We start from the raw sequence: 15,718 nt of genomic DNA, 5'->3' as shown, positions 1-15,718 counted from the left end.
TCATCCGAATAAATCAGAACTTCTATGGTGTCCGAATAAGATCTACTCCGCTATTTAAACCTTCATGGGAATAGCTATGTTTCTCTTAAGCAGTGTTACTGAGGTTTTATAATCTTATTGTAAGGATTTTATTTTTGTTGCTCAACCATAAACTGTGAAGTTCTGCCTAAAATTAAATATATTTAGTTTTCCAGAAACTGTAATGCTCTAAGCTCAAGCTTGTTATTTTAAAAGTACATGGTACTAAAACAGTTCCCTGTTGCATGACAAGCGCTCGATTAGTACTGTTGTCATTTCAGGAAAGTGACTGTTGCTAGGTCAGAAAGGTAGAAACTGGCTGCCAGCATCATTCCTCCATTTCTGAACAGTACCTCAGACCAATTAATAAAATATAGCAAACCTACTCTTTCATGTCCAAATCCTCCAGTAAGAATGAAAATAAGGGGGGGAGAGAGGCCATGTAATAAGATGGGGGGAGGCTATGATCTGTAATCTAAAGAATTCTTTCATTTTTAGCCTGTGAGAAGAAAGCACAAATTGCCACACTCCTTGAATGCCTAAACTATTGACTTCCACTCACATGCAGTTAACAGTTGTATCATTTATGTAAATAGATTGGTATTTACCTGTCCATGTGTATCCCCTGCAGACTTTCCAGCCTCAAACTTTAAAGCTAGGCCGAAATCAGCAATACAAGCTGTGAGATTATTTTTCAGCAGCACATTCTTGCTTTTGATGTCCCTTTCAAGTTAAGGAAAAAAATTAGAGATCTAGAACATGAAATACCATATAGAGTTCTAAGGAAAAAGTAATATAATAATAAAAAAAAAGACCATTATAATATGAAAGGCAAGAAAATTATAAAGCAGCAGTCCATTTAAACAACAAAAGAATCATAATGAAACCTAGAAGTACACTTGCACACCTTTATTCTTATAGAAATAGATGAGACAGCAATTAGAACTGTCATTCTATGCTTAGTTTTAAAACACATACAGATTTATAAGTGTCTATGTTACAGAACAGAATAAAAATGCAGTTACTGTATACTTCAATTACAGCTACATTTTGTTTGTTTAAATAATAGGAAACAAAACACGCTGAAAAACGAATCTTGATTGTTTCTAACAAGGAGATACATGATTTCCTGCAGAAACAAAAGATAATGGACTCAATCCAAGGACTCCCATCTGTCCTGTGTGTACCTCTCCCCTCCCCCATTTTACCATCAGTCAAGCAGTTTTGCTCATGAAATTCCAAATTCTGCAGAACCTCTATTTCTCTTACTCTATATGCCTTTCATTTTGGTTTCCACTATCATTTCAGCTCCCTACTTCTATTAATAGCTTTCTATACTTAGCTCATTTTAAAAAAAAAAAAAAACAACCAAAGAAACAAAACAGCAATTACACTCAACAATAGGCGTAACGCCACTTACAGTAAATGTTTCTGTCTGAGGGCATTCAATATTACTTAAAGTTATATGCATAAGTGTCTAAGTTGTTTCAAATAGCTATAATGCCAATTATTTCATATACTGCAGAGAGTACTTAAATAATTAACTGTATAAAAAAGAATCATTTATGACATTAATCACAATCACCACACCAAGTTCTATAAAGCATTAGCTAGATTTTTGCTTAGGCTGAGCAGATTTTTCTTACGAGGCTCTCAATAATTCTGGAAGGAAGACATAGAGTAAGTATTTGAATACTTCCTATTTATCCACGTTTCATATCCTTTAGCTCAAAGTTAAATACTAACAGGCACCTGAAAATATTTTAAATATACTATACCTATGTGAGATGGCAGGTTTATGTCCATCTTTTAGCCCTGGTATATCCTCGTGAAGATAAGCCAAGCCTCTAGCCATAGTTTGAGCGATGTGACATAGCTCATTCCAAGAAACCACGTTAGCCTTGAGAAAGTCTGTTAATGAACCCTGCACAGCAAAAAAGAAAACCAATTACAAGATCAATTTCATTCTCACCTGATCATAAAGAAAACTTCTAGATGGCCTCCATCATTAAAGAACACAATATGCCTGTCTGCCTTTCTCTGTTTTCGATAGACCAGGTAATTACACACACATACACAAACAACTGCTAGTTTAAACAACAAAAATTACCCTTTGCATCATCTCTAGTCCTTGAATAGAATCAAGATGCATCTACGCATCACCTCAACAAGCAGAAAGCGCAATGAACAAGTTCAGTGACACAACTGACAACGAACTGCACTTAACTGTCAGTGTCAGAAACGAGAGCCGGATTGAGATATTTAAATTCTTTATAAAGACAACCCTGCTCTTACAAGCGTGATTTATAATGTTCCAGGCACAGGAAATTACAAGTTAGATTCACCTTCAAGAATCTGGGAAACTCTGTATGACCATTCTGTAGGACCCTTAATGGAGCGTCTGTCTTTTCTTATGGACCAACAACCACAAACTCCAGTTTCACAACATAGTTTGAGTGAAATACACACTCTGAGTAAATATAATAAGATAAAGTAAAAATCATTCAACATAAAGCTCTTCAAACTCACTTCTATAGCCCACTCTATACACACATTTTCACGGATTTACATATTATCCAGTTTGTGAGATGGCAGTGTCACATGTTGCAGTGTGAAAAGCCAATACAAAGGGAAAAATGAACAGAGGGCTGTCAAAGTGTACAGGCTACACGTTAAAAATTACATAGAAAATTCATATTTTCCATCAGTCATCTCAGATGCCATCTTTCCTACAGTAACAAGATTTTTAAAACTCTTAGACAAAAGAAACAAACAAAAAAATGGCAATAACCTTTCAGAAAGGCAAATTAGTTTGATATTATCTACTTGATCGTGAAGATCTGTCAAAAATTTCAAATAACTGGATAGTTTTAGTCTTCTAAATTATTAAAGCAGAGGCGTAAGTGGGACAAAAATGCCAGAATGAAGAATGTAACATTCAATACTAGAAATATGATCTATGACCTAGCCTTAATGCATTAGCATGTCCATATTATACAGATTTATATTTTCTCCAATCTGCTACAGGTAACATCTTCCTAATACCTCTTTGCCTGCGCCAGTGCTAAATTTAAGTTTGGGTTGTTGTTTGGTTTTGGGTTTTTTTCCCCCCCTCTTGGTACTTGTATCTCTGTGACAGTTACATGCATTTTAAAAAAAAAAAAAAAATCTAAGTGGATAAAACAGAACAGTGAACATATGCTCAACTACATATATTTATGTTTCTTATTCTGGTTATCACAATACAAGTGATATGTATTACTTCATTCTTATAGACTCAAATCAACTAACAAAAGTAAAACAAAAATAAAACACCACGATCTCTGCAAGATGGAGTTTGTTTAATTTAGGCAGGTTTAGATGGGGGATATTCAAAAATACATATTCTAAAAAGCAAAAAAGTAGAACGAATTTTTGTTTGTTTTCTAAAACAACTCCTCCATTAAGTAAAGACTGATGACAACTTTCTCAGCTGGCTGAAAGTAAATTTAAATAAATTCATATCCAATGAAAAGAGACAAGTTAAGATTAAGCGAAAACTATTTTGAATTTATTTCTTAACTGTCTCAAGTTCACATCTGTGACAAATTTCTAAGGCTGTTCTTCCTCTGTCATAACCATAAAAAAAAGAAACTACATTGAGAACTAAACATACCTTTTCATGAAACGCTGTAATTAACCAGAGATCGACATCAATGCTAGTGCCTCGTTTCTCTGCACCAATGAACTGCAAGATATTGTCATGCTTCATTCCAGGTAAACTGTAAATTTCATATTCATTCTGCCATGACTGTTTGTCCTTTAAACAGAAGAACACATCAAACCAAGTTAATTCCATAATAACGAGAATAAGAGATACTTTACCTGAGAGAAGTTTCCTCCTACAAACTACCGTGCTTTTGTAAATGATCTGTCAAAATCACTAAAACCACTCCACCCCCCCCCCCCCCCCCCCAAAACAGGATTTACTACCTAAAGGAAAGAAAGTATAGTTGTATGCTATTAACATTGAGGCTTACTATTTAAAAATTACAAATGTTTAGACTAATACCAATATTTGTGCTACAAACTACTGACCTAACATTCACAAAAATATGAACAACTGTCTTTCTTCACATGTATTATTTCACTGTATTCACATATAGTGGAAAATTGTCTGAAAAACTTAAATTTGTTGTAAACAAACATCAACTGTTGAAAACAACCTCAGCTATCACAGATACGAACCATGGAAACACAGAAAGCTGTAGATTAGGATTGGAGTCTACATAATGCAAATCATTACAATTGCTTTAGTCTTAAGAGCATGGTTCAATTTTTGTATTTCCGGAATCTACAAGAACCCCATAAAGAATCAGAAATAGGTTTTTGTTAATTAAAAATAATGAACAGTGTCAGATTTAATTTAAGTTGTGCTGATGGCTGAAAGCAGCATGAACACATGCTATTTCTCCTAGAAGAATAAGAACCTGCAAATGTATTTATTCAGCAAGTCACCACTTGGTTAATCAGCAGAACGCACAAGCACATTTCTTCACCTCAAGTAGCAGTGGGTGTTTTTAATTAATGTAAAATCTATCCAGTATTATTGTGTATAATCACTTTGTATTCTTTAACTAGACTGGATCTTAAAATTATGAGCACAATCTATTCTAAAACGTGGCTTTCAGAGGGTACTTGCTGGGAAATAAATACTATTCCACTTAATTGAGGCACGTTTAATTGGAACAATCGCCTTATAGGTTTGCATTTCAGGACATTTCTTCTAAGTACAATTTAATTTGAAAAATCTTGATCGAGACGTGAGAGAGCTGCTTAAAACTATTCACACCGAATATGTATTTTTATGACTAGAAACACATTATTGAAACATAAACTCTGTGAAATTTATGTTTGCTGCATTAAAATACTTATTTTAATTCAGTAAAACTCCACCTGCACATTTTTCAGCTCCAGACATTTCTATCTAGATTTACAGTATACACTGAAAATTCTCTAAAATAAAAGCCTCTTATTGTGACTAGAAAAGCTGGTTTAACACTACAATTATTACAAGCTACGCAGGACACTAAGAACTTCTGCTTACCTGAATAGGGAATATTTTGACCGCAACATACTCATTTAGCAGTTGAGCTTTCCATACACAACCAAATCTTCCCCTAGCTTTAATCTCTAGTAACTGCAATGGCTTCAAACCCATCAACGGTGAAGGTGGTGGTGGTCCAGGATCCTGAAATCAGGTTAAAATCATTAATTAATTTTGCTATTATATGAGCTATCTATGATGACGGCACTAGAAATAAAGACTTGTAAACTGGAAAAGACTTGTATCACGTACCCAACCCCCCTTGCAACAAATTCCCCCAAACAAACCAGAAACAAAACAGCAACCCTTCTCCGCAGGAAAGAAATGAGACTGTAAAACATGCTCAGAATTAATGCGCAAGCGACAGCATAACAACAGTTACGGTATAAATCTGCCTAACCAGGTGTAAAAGCACAGCAGAAATTAAGGACTAAAGATAATCAAGCTTTACTTGTTACTTTTTTTTTAAGAGAGAGAACTAAAATCAGCACCTTTGATATGTTTATTGGGGTTTTTCTGTTTGACGCAGGTGTGACCCGTTTAATCGTTTAGTTCAACAGCCTGGTGACTTGACTCTACACAGCCACAAAGTCCGTCCATCTCCATGGGACTGACGCTGCATCCCCTCAGCCGGGAAGCAGAAGATACCTACGTCAGCGGTGTGGTTGGGGGCAGCGGTGCGGAGCCGAAGTGAATCCCCTCACCCTCACCACGTACCGGTTCGGTTCCCACAAGCCACTGAGCCGGTACCAGCACACCGATACTTCAACAACTCCACTGCTTACTGTGCACGTAAGGTTGCAAACCAGTACGTAGGCACGCCATGCCGCTACAAGGTTTTCCGGTATGTAACTACCATTTTTTTTCATTCAGAAACCACCAAACCACATGCACAGTGCAGACATTTGGGACAGGAAACCAAACGTCACCATCTCCGCAGTCAGCCACCCCAGACGCACGAATGGCGGTGCGAGGAACCACAGCACCGATGCTTCAACCTACTGATCCACTTCTACTGCTCCCAACGTTTGCTAACGTGGACAGCCAATATGTTACTGAAATGCAAGTACTTGGCTGTAGCCCAGACACAGAACTGGAATTAAATTTAAGATTATATTAAATTAAATTTTTCTTGTCGTATCTTACTGTATTTGTACTTCACTGAGGGGCCAGCCCAACAATTCCTTTTCAAATAAGCACAAGCTGGGAAGTACAATTGCATGTTTGATAGAGCTTCCATACAGCTATCCGTATAATCACCAATCTTACTAGAGATTTGAACAATCTCCCTTTCTGGGGAAGAAAGTGTGACAGCTTATTGAGTATCTTGGGTGTTATAGTTTATATATCCCTTACACATTCTGTATCATCCACATCATCTGAACATAACAAGCAGATTTTCAACTTTACTGCCAAACATGTGCTTCTTTCTGGGCTGTCCTTCCTCTCCAGCCTACCACGTTAGATTAGCTTGTACCTATGTAAGCTTCTTCCCTACCATGAACAAATGCATCAGACCCATTTCCATATGCCTCTGCATCAAAGAATATCACCCTATGCACAGAACCGGAGAAACATGATCTCTTCTATCTGATCCCTGTTTTCTGCAGGAAAATAAGTCAAGTTCTGGTCTGTAGCGGTCACTAAGCAGAATTACCAATACTGTCACCACGAGATACAGCTCCACCTTCCTTCCACACAGACCCGTATCAGTTTAAACCACAACTAGTTCCTCAGTCCAAATCACTACAGAGAACGGCAAATGTCCATCCACACCAGCAGTGACAGCGTGGGGGCAGGCTGCGAGACCACAGATGGGAAGAGGGTGAACGGCTACTTGCCACGCAGGTCTGCGGAGACCACAAAATCGTACCACAAGTCTCAACATCACATATGAAAGAAACAAACGTGCAAATGAAAATTAGGTATCACTTTTAAATTATATCCGTGCTGCAGAATACAACGAAAAACCCCTTAAGTTTACTATTCAAGAAACCCTCCAAAACATGGCTTCTGCTTTTTTTTCCAGTCACAGCTGTAATGCTGTTTTAAAGAGACAGAATGAAAAACACTGGAGTAGCTGCTTCTACAAAACAAATGAGAGTACTCAATAGTTAAGTATTTGAGCACTTCGGTTAGCAACATAGAAGTCTTGTGCATGTTAAAGACATTTTCTGAACAACTGTGGGTTTAAGTATACTTTACTATTATTGCGAGAATGGATACAAGCGCTTCTGCATCCAACGCAAAGTTTTAATAGTTCAAGCACAGGAACACATACCCATTCCCTTATTTCTTATTAAGCAACAAATACATCCTTCAAAAAGAACAAGTATCATAGAGAGACAGATTTATAGCAGTTGAAAGAAACTGTAACCTAATTCCACAAATTAACAACTGCAAAAAAATTATTCAAATTAGAGACACATTATAATACTATCCTCAAAGAAGTACGAAATCCTTTCGCAAATATGACAGCAACAGATGCTTAAAGTTATTAAATCAAAATTGCTGGGTTTAAACTGGACAAACAACAATACAGGAAATGAAGTTTAAGAGTTAAGTTTTCCCTCCTGTGCTGCCTTTCATTCAATGCCAAAGCCCTTTATGAATATTCCAGGCACCAGGGAAATCACTGTCCTCAATTTGTAATAGTTAAGTTACAAACAAAACTAGAAAAAAGATGCCCAAATTCTCTCATAAAAGCCTGCTTTAACTTGTAAAAAAACCTCTGTTATTTTTAAGAATCCTGAGCACTGTGTAGCATCTGGGGATTTACAATCAGTTAATTCAACAATTTTTTAAAGTTTTGAAACTGACGACTTGCCTAAATTAAGAGAATGATTTCTGGGAAGTAAACCCAAATCTTGCTTTGCTTTAGCAGCTTAGAAGAACTCCCCTTCCTTTCCATACCTTCCACCCAGAAAATCTGCTGGTATTTTAAAGCACGCTATGTAAATTTTTTCTCAACCGTCAAGCAAAATCTTCTCAAAGATTTGATGAAAAAAATTACAGCATCTATCACATGAGAGAAAGCAGTAACTCCTCAGTGAAAAGTGGTCAGCGAAAACTGGTGCTTCTTACTTTCACATTAGGCTACGATACTTTTCATATACCTGAATTTCGTATTACCTAGAAAATCCTGGCATTTCAAAACATTCTCCCACTGCCTTATATAGCAACCTCCTGTGGTTCCCTGCACACTTCCCTTTCGTGTTGAAGCATTTCTATGAAGTCAAAACTTCCGGCGTGCTTATGAAGAAGCAACACACCCACACACACAAATCAAAACAAATCCTGACTTAAAATGGAAAGTATAATTGCCTTCTGTTAATGTAACTAAAAAGAATAGTTTTCCATTTTTTTTTCTTATTTTTTTCCAAACAATTTTGTTAAAAACAACAGACATTTACTCTAAAACTGCAGGTACTATTTTTATACAGAACCATTCCTTGACAATGTTTTCAACTTGCTCTACTTCTAAGCAAAAATGTTTAACATGCCACAGGCATAATTATTTTTGTATGGCTTTTTAAAATCATCTCTGTGGCGCCAAGGATGATGATATAATGTGAGTAAAGATATAATGTGGATATATTAGTCTAACAGCTTGCCACAGCTGTCAAAAAATAAGGGCCCGGTTTCCCATTCCCAAGCTTTCCCTGTCCCTTTCCTTGGGCTGATTCTGGTGCTTGTTTGACCGCACAGCAAATCAAGGCAATACACTAGATTGCCAGAAAGCCTTTATTTATTTATTTATTTTAAAAATCAGGTTCGTTTTCTGATAGTTTAGCAAATTGAATCAGTTTGCAACAAGGTCCCGGTTGACACAAAAAGCACTGCAAGGCAGAGGGGAAGCAGGGCACTCTTTTTTTGGGAGCAGCGAGCCACTGGCCCGTGTTAACTTCATCCCAAGTGTTCCGCCATCTCAAAGACACTCTCTGTCCTAACCCCGGGGCAATTAGCAGAGCCAGCAGGAACACTCCTGCTGCACAATGATCTACTGCCAGATAAAACGCAGAAGCAGCTACATTGGCAGAAAGTACTTGAACTGGCTGGGTCATACGATGCGTAATGCTCAAGACAACTAGGCTTTACTCTTCCCATAGCTCAAAGCCACTGATCATTAAACCCCTAATTTTGGGTTCTATGGTGATCTCAAAACGATGGACATCTTGTTATGGTGTACACTGTAAGGTTTTTTAAATCTCAAACAGGGCTTTTTGGTTCTGATTTTTATAGCTGGGAGTTGCAGTCAGCTGTCAGGTAGTGCATATTAGTCATACCGGAAAAAGAACAGAAGGAAAAATATTCATTGACGAATGGTAACTTCCAGAAATAGGCTTCCCTAAGTGTCTTCAAGAATGGTTCTCAAGATCCAAGAGAAGGTTAACAAACACAGAACTACAGATCTATCAAAAATATGACCAACTGAATGGATTGTTTAAAGACCTGCCCCAACACAGTCTGTCAGCACTTGAGTTTATCTCCAGTCATGTCTCTCATATGGCAACTGAACCAGGAGATTCATCGTGTACAACAAAGGGAAAAAAGACCAATTATCCAAACGGGATTGTACGTAGATGCATTTACCCTTCCTGACTCCAAAATATAAACAAATTCTCAAACTTCCAGAGCACATGCAAGTTTTCTTTGTTAAATGGTGCAGTATTTCCCCTTGGTTACATTTATTCTACGGATAATATTGTGAATATGGTTGTCAAGTTCTCATTGAAAGAGCCTTACGACGATCGTGGTTGTTTCCTCCCTTTCTAGTTTGGGACTGGCTCATTTTCAACCAGATCATCTGTAAAGTTAGGATCCAAGTACAGTAAAAGGAGTCGGAATTCTTAAATTTTGTAATTATTCTAAAATTGACTCTATGATTTGTATCAAACTACGTTTCTTTTAAACAGTGACAATTTTTCCTCTTCTTCAGCCCACAAAATCCTCTATTTTACCATACATTGCAGACATATTCCCCAAAGTAATATAAACAAAGTATTTCCTTGTAGACAGGATACTTCTTCCCTAACTGAAATTACAGCATTTGAAGCAAAACAGTAATACAAATAGAAGGAACTCTGATAACTCTTTACAGACGCAAGATATTCAGGAAAATATTTAAATAGCACCATTATATTTTCTTCTAAATTACATTTACAAGACATGTCAGTTATTAATTAGAGACCTATAGAGACAATGAAAATTGAGCATTCATGTTACAATGCAAACCTTGACTTTTTCCATATTCAATTTAAAAACCTAGCAATAATAACCAAGTTTCTGAATTAACATTTTTCAGTTACTTGTAGTTTCACGTGCAGTATCAGTAATTTAATAAAAGTAAAAGTAACTTCTGGCCAGTGAAAAAGCCAAAGTAGAGACTTAACAGTGACGGAATTTTTTTCTTCAGGCAATCTATTTCTCCAAGCTCCTGAATGACACAAAAAAACACCACATCACCCGGAATCACAACATGAAGACCACACACCTTAAACGGTTATCAGCAGTTTACCGGTGGGAGATGACAACAGGTACCCAAAGCCCGGATAGACGTGGGCAGGACATGTTATTTACTTCCAGGGCAACCCACCAGAGCGAGACTGGCAGTCCCTGCAGGCTGGACTGCTCCCACAGCCCAAAACTCAGCTCACCAGCAAATGCTGTACTGGCAGAGCCCTTACCACTGCTCATACAACGCGGCACTAGGGTAGAAGTGACAGAAACCAGCTAGTCTGTAGTTGAAGAACCACAAACTGATTACACCTGGTGTATTTCATTATCAGTCCCTGCAGACATTTAACTCAAAAGCCTGAGAAGCTGTAGTGAATTTAAAACAAACAAACAAAACTATCAACAGCAGCTAAATTTGTATTTTTAAACTTTGCATGCTTACAAATTTCTTGTCCAAAATACTGAAAAAAAAGTAATTCATACGAAAACAACTTCTTACATGTCCACAGAAAGTTCCATAACCATGAACAAACATCAATGCATCTTACCTCAATCATTATATGAAAGGCGTGCTTGTAGAGAGGGGAAAGAACACAGGCAAAAGAAATTACTATTTATACCAAGAATGGGATGAAAAAAACAGCTTATAAGAAAAGAGACAAAATCAATTGTTTGTGAAGTAACAACAAAAATATTCATGGAGATAGCAATACTTTCTTGTACTAATAACAGATCATTTAAAATAAAATAAAAAAAAAATCCATCATTGATATGTCAGCAAAGAAAAATGGGCAAAAAAAAGATTATTATACAGACCATCACCTGAATTGATCTTATTATTGAAACCCGAATTGTCCATTGTAGGTGTATAAACAGTCATGTTACTACAAAACAGTTTATAAACACATGCAGAAAATTAAACATACAAACACAAGTTATGCTCGCAACTGTACAGTAGAGGGCAGCGTTGTATTTTTTAAAATTTGCTGCAATTAGTAGCTAGCTGTGGAAAATGAAAACTTTTTAATGTCTAAGTTACAGCTAAACCTTATAAAAAAAGAGGTCATCATATATTAGGTCTATATTCCTAAATTTAATCAATAAATCTGGCATGCTAGAAGTGTAACTAGAACAAGTGAACTTGAAAACACTATATCCAGCATATATAAAGGGAAATTACAATACTAACGATTCTTTCAAACAAGTCACATGAGTTTACAGCCTGTGGAATGAAATCCATTATTAAAATCTAAGTCCCAGAGCAATGTTACCGAAACTTAAAAACACATTTTAATGAATCACGCTTGTTTCTGCTACTTTCATCTCTTCTTATTGAACAATCTTATCGCCCCTCAAGCAGAGAAGCGCCGAAACACCTTCCTTCCTCCTCCTGTACTTTTGCCTCAACCATTTTCTTTGTCCTTTATAATTTGATCAGATAGATGTTGCAAGAGCATGCAATTCAAACACTTGAAGTATTCACCTGCCACGTAACAGCAATCATCCTTTTCTTCACCCTTTGTCTTCACATTCTTAGGATGCTACAGAGCATACAGCCAACAAGAGGCTTTTCTCTGCGCTCGAGAACTGCCTAGCACACACTTCGTATTATCTAAATAATTAATAATAGCAGGACTGAAGTATTTCTTGAAGGCTAGATTAGTTGGGAGTCAGATTTATAAACACCGTAATAGAGCTTGCTGCCACTGACAGAGCACTAAAGAACACTGGAGCCCAACAGGATCACTCCTCCTCTCGCCGCCGGTCAGCAGACCACTGGAGATGAGGGTAATACCCACACCAAGAGTCTGAAGCAGATTCTTGGAGGACCTGTACAGCCTGCAAATATTTTGGGGCACTTCAGAAGGGGAAAAAACCCCACCCCTATACGAAACAAAAAACCCAAACCCTTAAAGTGGTTTTCAGAGCAGCCGATCATCTTTGCCTTCAAATCTCTGTGAAGCTGGTGGTTCCAGTAGAATGGCAGCTATTCCATGTATACTGAGAAAAACTTAAAAGTAAGATTCTGCAGTACAAATGACAAAAACCACGAGCACAGTTGCTTAAAGAAGTTCCTCCTTCAAGCCCCCCATATTCCTTGGCCAGAAACAGCAGCCAAGCAAAATAAAAGTATTACTCAATCTGTGAATTTGATAGGGAACGGCTACTGAAGAGAGTAATATATCATCTCTGTGTACTCATATTTCTCCTAACTCAAGTAGTCAAAGAACAAACAATAACTGCTAAAAAAAAAAAGCATTGCTTATATGAAATAGTTATTCAGCAAACGTCTTCCCTATGGCTGTAAAAAAAATTTATTAGTCCTTTTTTTCAGGCCTATTTGCTATTAAAATTCTCCAGCTCCTGAAAATTATGTAAATTCCTCAGAAATAAGGAAAAAGATATATGAATCCAACCTTTTTGCTCTTACCATAATGAGAAACCGCAAACATGAAACTGAGAAATAAAGAGTCCTCTCCCAAGCCTCTCACTGCTTTCTTAAGGGGATCAACTTCCCCCAAACACTAATAAATTAGACACGCATGAAAATTTTCAGAGAGAGATTTATGCACATCATAGACCTTCTAATTTTAAAATCATTGTCCTTCCCTTCAGACTACAGACCACCACCTCAGACTTTTCATTAGAAATGCAAGTATCACCAGTTTAAGCAGTATCAGGCTATTATAGAAATGCAAATACGTGTTTTATTATGTCAAGAATTAACACAACTGTTATAAATAAAAACTGGGACCAATTACCCCCCTCCCCCCCAAATAGCTATCATCTATACAAATACACGTAAACACACTAACTTCCTATTTATACTTCCTGAAAACTATTTCTAAAGGTTATCAGGGATTAGGGAAGCGATTGCAATATTTGTAACCAATTAGACCAAGAAAACCCAATCAGTGTGGTCTTTTCCAAAATCTGGGCTATCCACAACCATATTCTAAACTTCAAACGTCACAAAAATCTTTATAAACACGGTGTTAAAATAAATGCAAATTATTGTGTTATAAAATCATTGCACTGATTCCTTCATCTGTTCCTAACTAGTGCCCTCAATATGACATCTGTATTCACCCACAGTCCCTCAACCTCTTTGGAGAATGTAAGGTAAAATTAATTACTTTTTTTTATACCTTAGGAAATGTGTAATTCTCATCCATTTAGTGATATAAAAGATTAGCTGAAAGATGTCAATCTAAAGCATTCAGGACAGCACATCTGAGGATATGCAGCAAACCAGACTTTATTATGGAAAACTATTAAAAAGCTCCTGAAGGTAGAGTACCCAATTGCAGACTTCAGAGATTAGTATTTCAGCCTTCCTATGATTGTTCCAAAGCACTCTCTAAGACTATAATCTAAATGTGTTCTTGATAATATAAATTATTTTGAATATTACTGTTTACAATGAATGAACAACAGAGAAAAATTCTTCAAGGTAAATTAAATACAGTGCTGTAAAAGCCTTCAGTGTCTTGTCAGTTGTGAAAAGTGTATATGCCCAGTCAACAATTACAAGAACACAACACAAAGTACTGCCTACATCCAGTCTTATCAGACACATGCACATCTTCTTGCACCAGCCTCTCGGACCCACTCTGTAGAAGCCTACTCCTAAAATTAAACCTCCTTTTTAATAAGCCAGGAATAAGGTACAGCATTGAAAGTGTAGTTTGTAAGACAGCGCTCTGTTTGAATCAACGCAAAAGCACAAAGGAACTTCAAGTTCGCTATACAAATACATTTGAGGCTTTTTAAAATTTTAATTGTACTTTAATTATAAAGTTGCCTTTAGGCTGCCATTCAGGAGAAGGTACCATAAGTCTGGATTTGTATTTCTCTTAACTCTTGAAGATTTAAAATACATCTGCATTTATAGCTTATTTAAATGAAGATAGCTCATTCTGAAAGCAAGTTGAGAATTCAGGAAAGTACTTTTGTAAAATTTTTTTCTAAAAGCTATCAAGATTTCGAACCAAAGTTCTAGATGTCTGGTTGTATACTGAGCATTGAAAAAGCATGCATCACTACGTACTTGGTTTCCAATTATTTGTCATACAAATTCTTCCCTCTGTTAAAGATCTTAAGGAACTACTTGTATTGTAATAGCCCATGAATTCTAACCCCCCCCCCCCCCCCAAAAAAAAACCCAAATCAAAAAACCCACAGTTACAAGCTGTTTACCTACTACACATTAAGGACTCCTTATCTATAATAACTTTCCTACTGCATTCTCACAGTATCCCAATATTTGTGTTTGGTTTGGTTTTTGTTTTTTTTCCTTTATACAACCATATCCTGGTTGTGTCTCACAGTTCCACAATCAAAGGATAGCACCACATTTTTCTCCTATGTCATTCCAGCTATTGATTGGAATCAATTCTAAAAGAAATTCTTACTAGTTCTGAAGATATGAAATGCAGTATTAGAGAATGTGAAATCATGCACACATCTAGCAGTCCAAGTCTTGAGATCATTCAGCTATTCTTTTTTAATACCAACATTGCCACTCATTGTATGTTAATCATTCATTAACCACTGATATGTACCTTTTTCCTAGCTAGCCACAAGCTCAAACTCAAGTCTATTTTTTTTTTTATTCTTCCTCTTTCTGAGCTCCAGCTTTTCTTTGTTGATCTCTTTTCCCACTTCATATAAGCACCTAGCTTCTCCTCCATATATTTTTCAAGTAGCTATTAATCTTCCTATGTTTGGAATAACTCCTTGTAAAAACACCTCTCCCTTTCTTATTCTTCATTTTTCAAGTGTTATAAATCTTTCTATTAAAATACCTATGACAACAAGAAAAAAACATGTGGCTGGAAGATAAAAACTGGAAAAAATCTGAACACTTGATTTAATTTCTTCATTCTTCTTCAGCAGCAAACTGTGATTTTCCTAGTGTGGCAGAGGGATAAATGTTATCCCAGAAATTTTAAGTGCACCAGGTAGATTATTTGATATGCTAAAAGTTAATTTAGAGAATAAAAACAATAAATGAAAATCTTTTTGAATGCCAACAATAAAAAGTTTCCCCGTTACTAATTACTTTTATGGTTTTTTTGAAAACAAACCATTAAAGTTACACACACACACTCACCAAACTCCTTGGCACAGGTCTAGTGGCCTAGACCAGATGTC

The 15,718-nt window shown here is 36.5% G+C and overlaps 1 protein-coding gene across 2 annotated transcripts in view; it reads right to left on the bottom strand.

Annotated features, from left to right (window-relative positions):
* ACVR2A (activin A receptor type 2A) overlaps nt 1-15,718 on the bottom strand; it is a 70,141-nt gene that overhangs the window by 8,211 nt on the left and 46,212 nt on the right. Inside the window, exons 5-9 of one of the 2 annotated variants that reach the window (XM_049815309.1) lie at nt 11,110-11,133; nt 5,105-5,248; nt 3,674-3,817; nt 1,797-1,942; nt 627-741 (exon numbers count right to left, since the gene is read on the bottom strand). In XM_049815309.1, coding sequence (XP_049671266.1) covers nt 627-741; nt 1,797-1,942; nt 3,674-3,817; nt 5,105-5,248; nt 11,110-11,133 — 573 coding nt within the window. The remainder of the gene's footprint in view (nt 1-626; nt 742-1,796; nt 1,943-3,673; nt 3,818-5,104; nt 5,249-11,109; nt 11,134-15,718) is intronic. The other variant, XM_049815316.1, reaches the window with a different exon arrangement.

Source organism: Accipiter gentilis, chromosome 1, assembly GCF_929443795.1.
Source record: "Accipiter gentilis chromosome 1, bAccGen1.1, whole genome shotgun sequence".
In the NCBI taxonomy this organism is placed as follows: Eukaryota; Metazoa; Chordata; class Aves; order Accipitriformes; family Accipitridae; genus Astur; species Astur gentilis.
The sequence above is the reverse complement of the archived record's forward strand: the minus strand, read 5'-3'. Positions and strand labels throughout refer to the sequence as shown.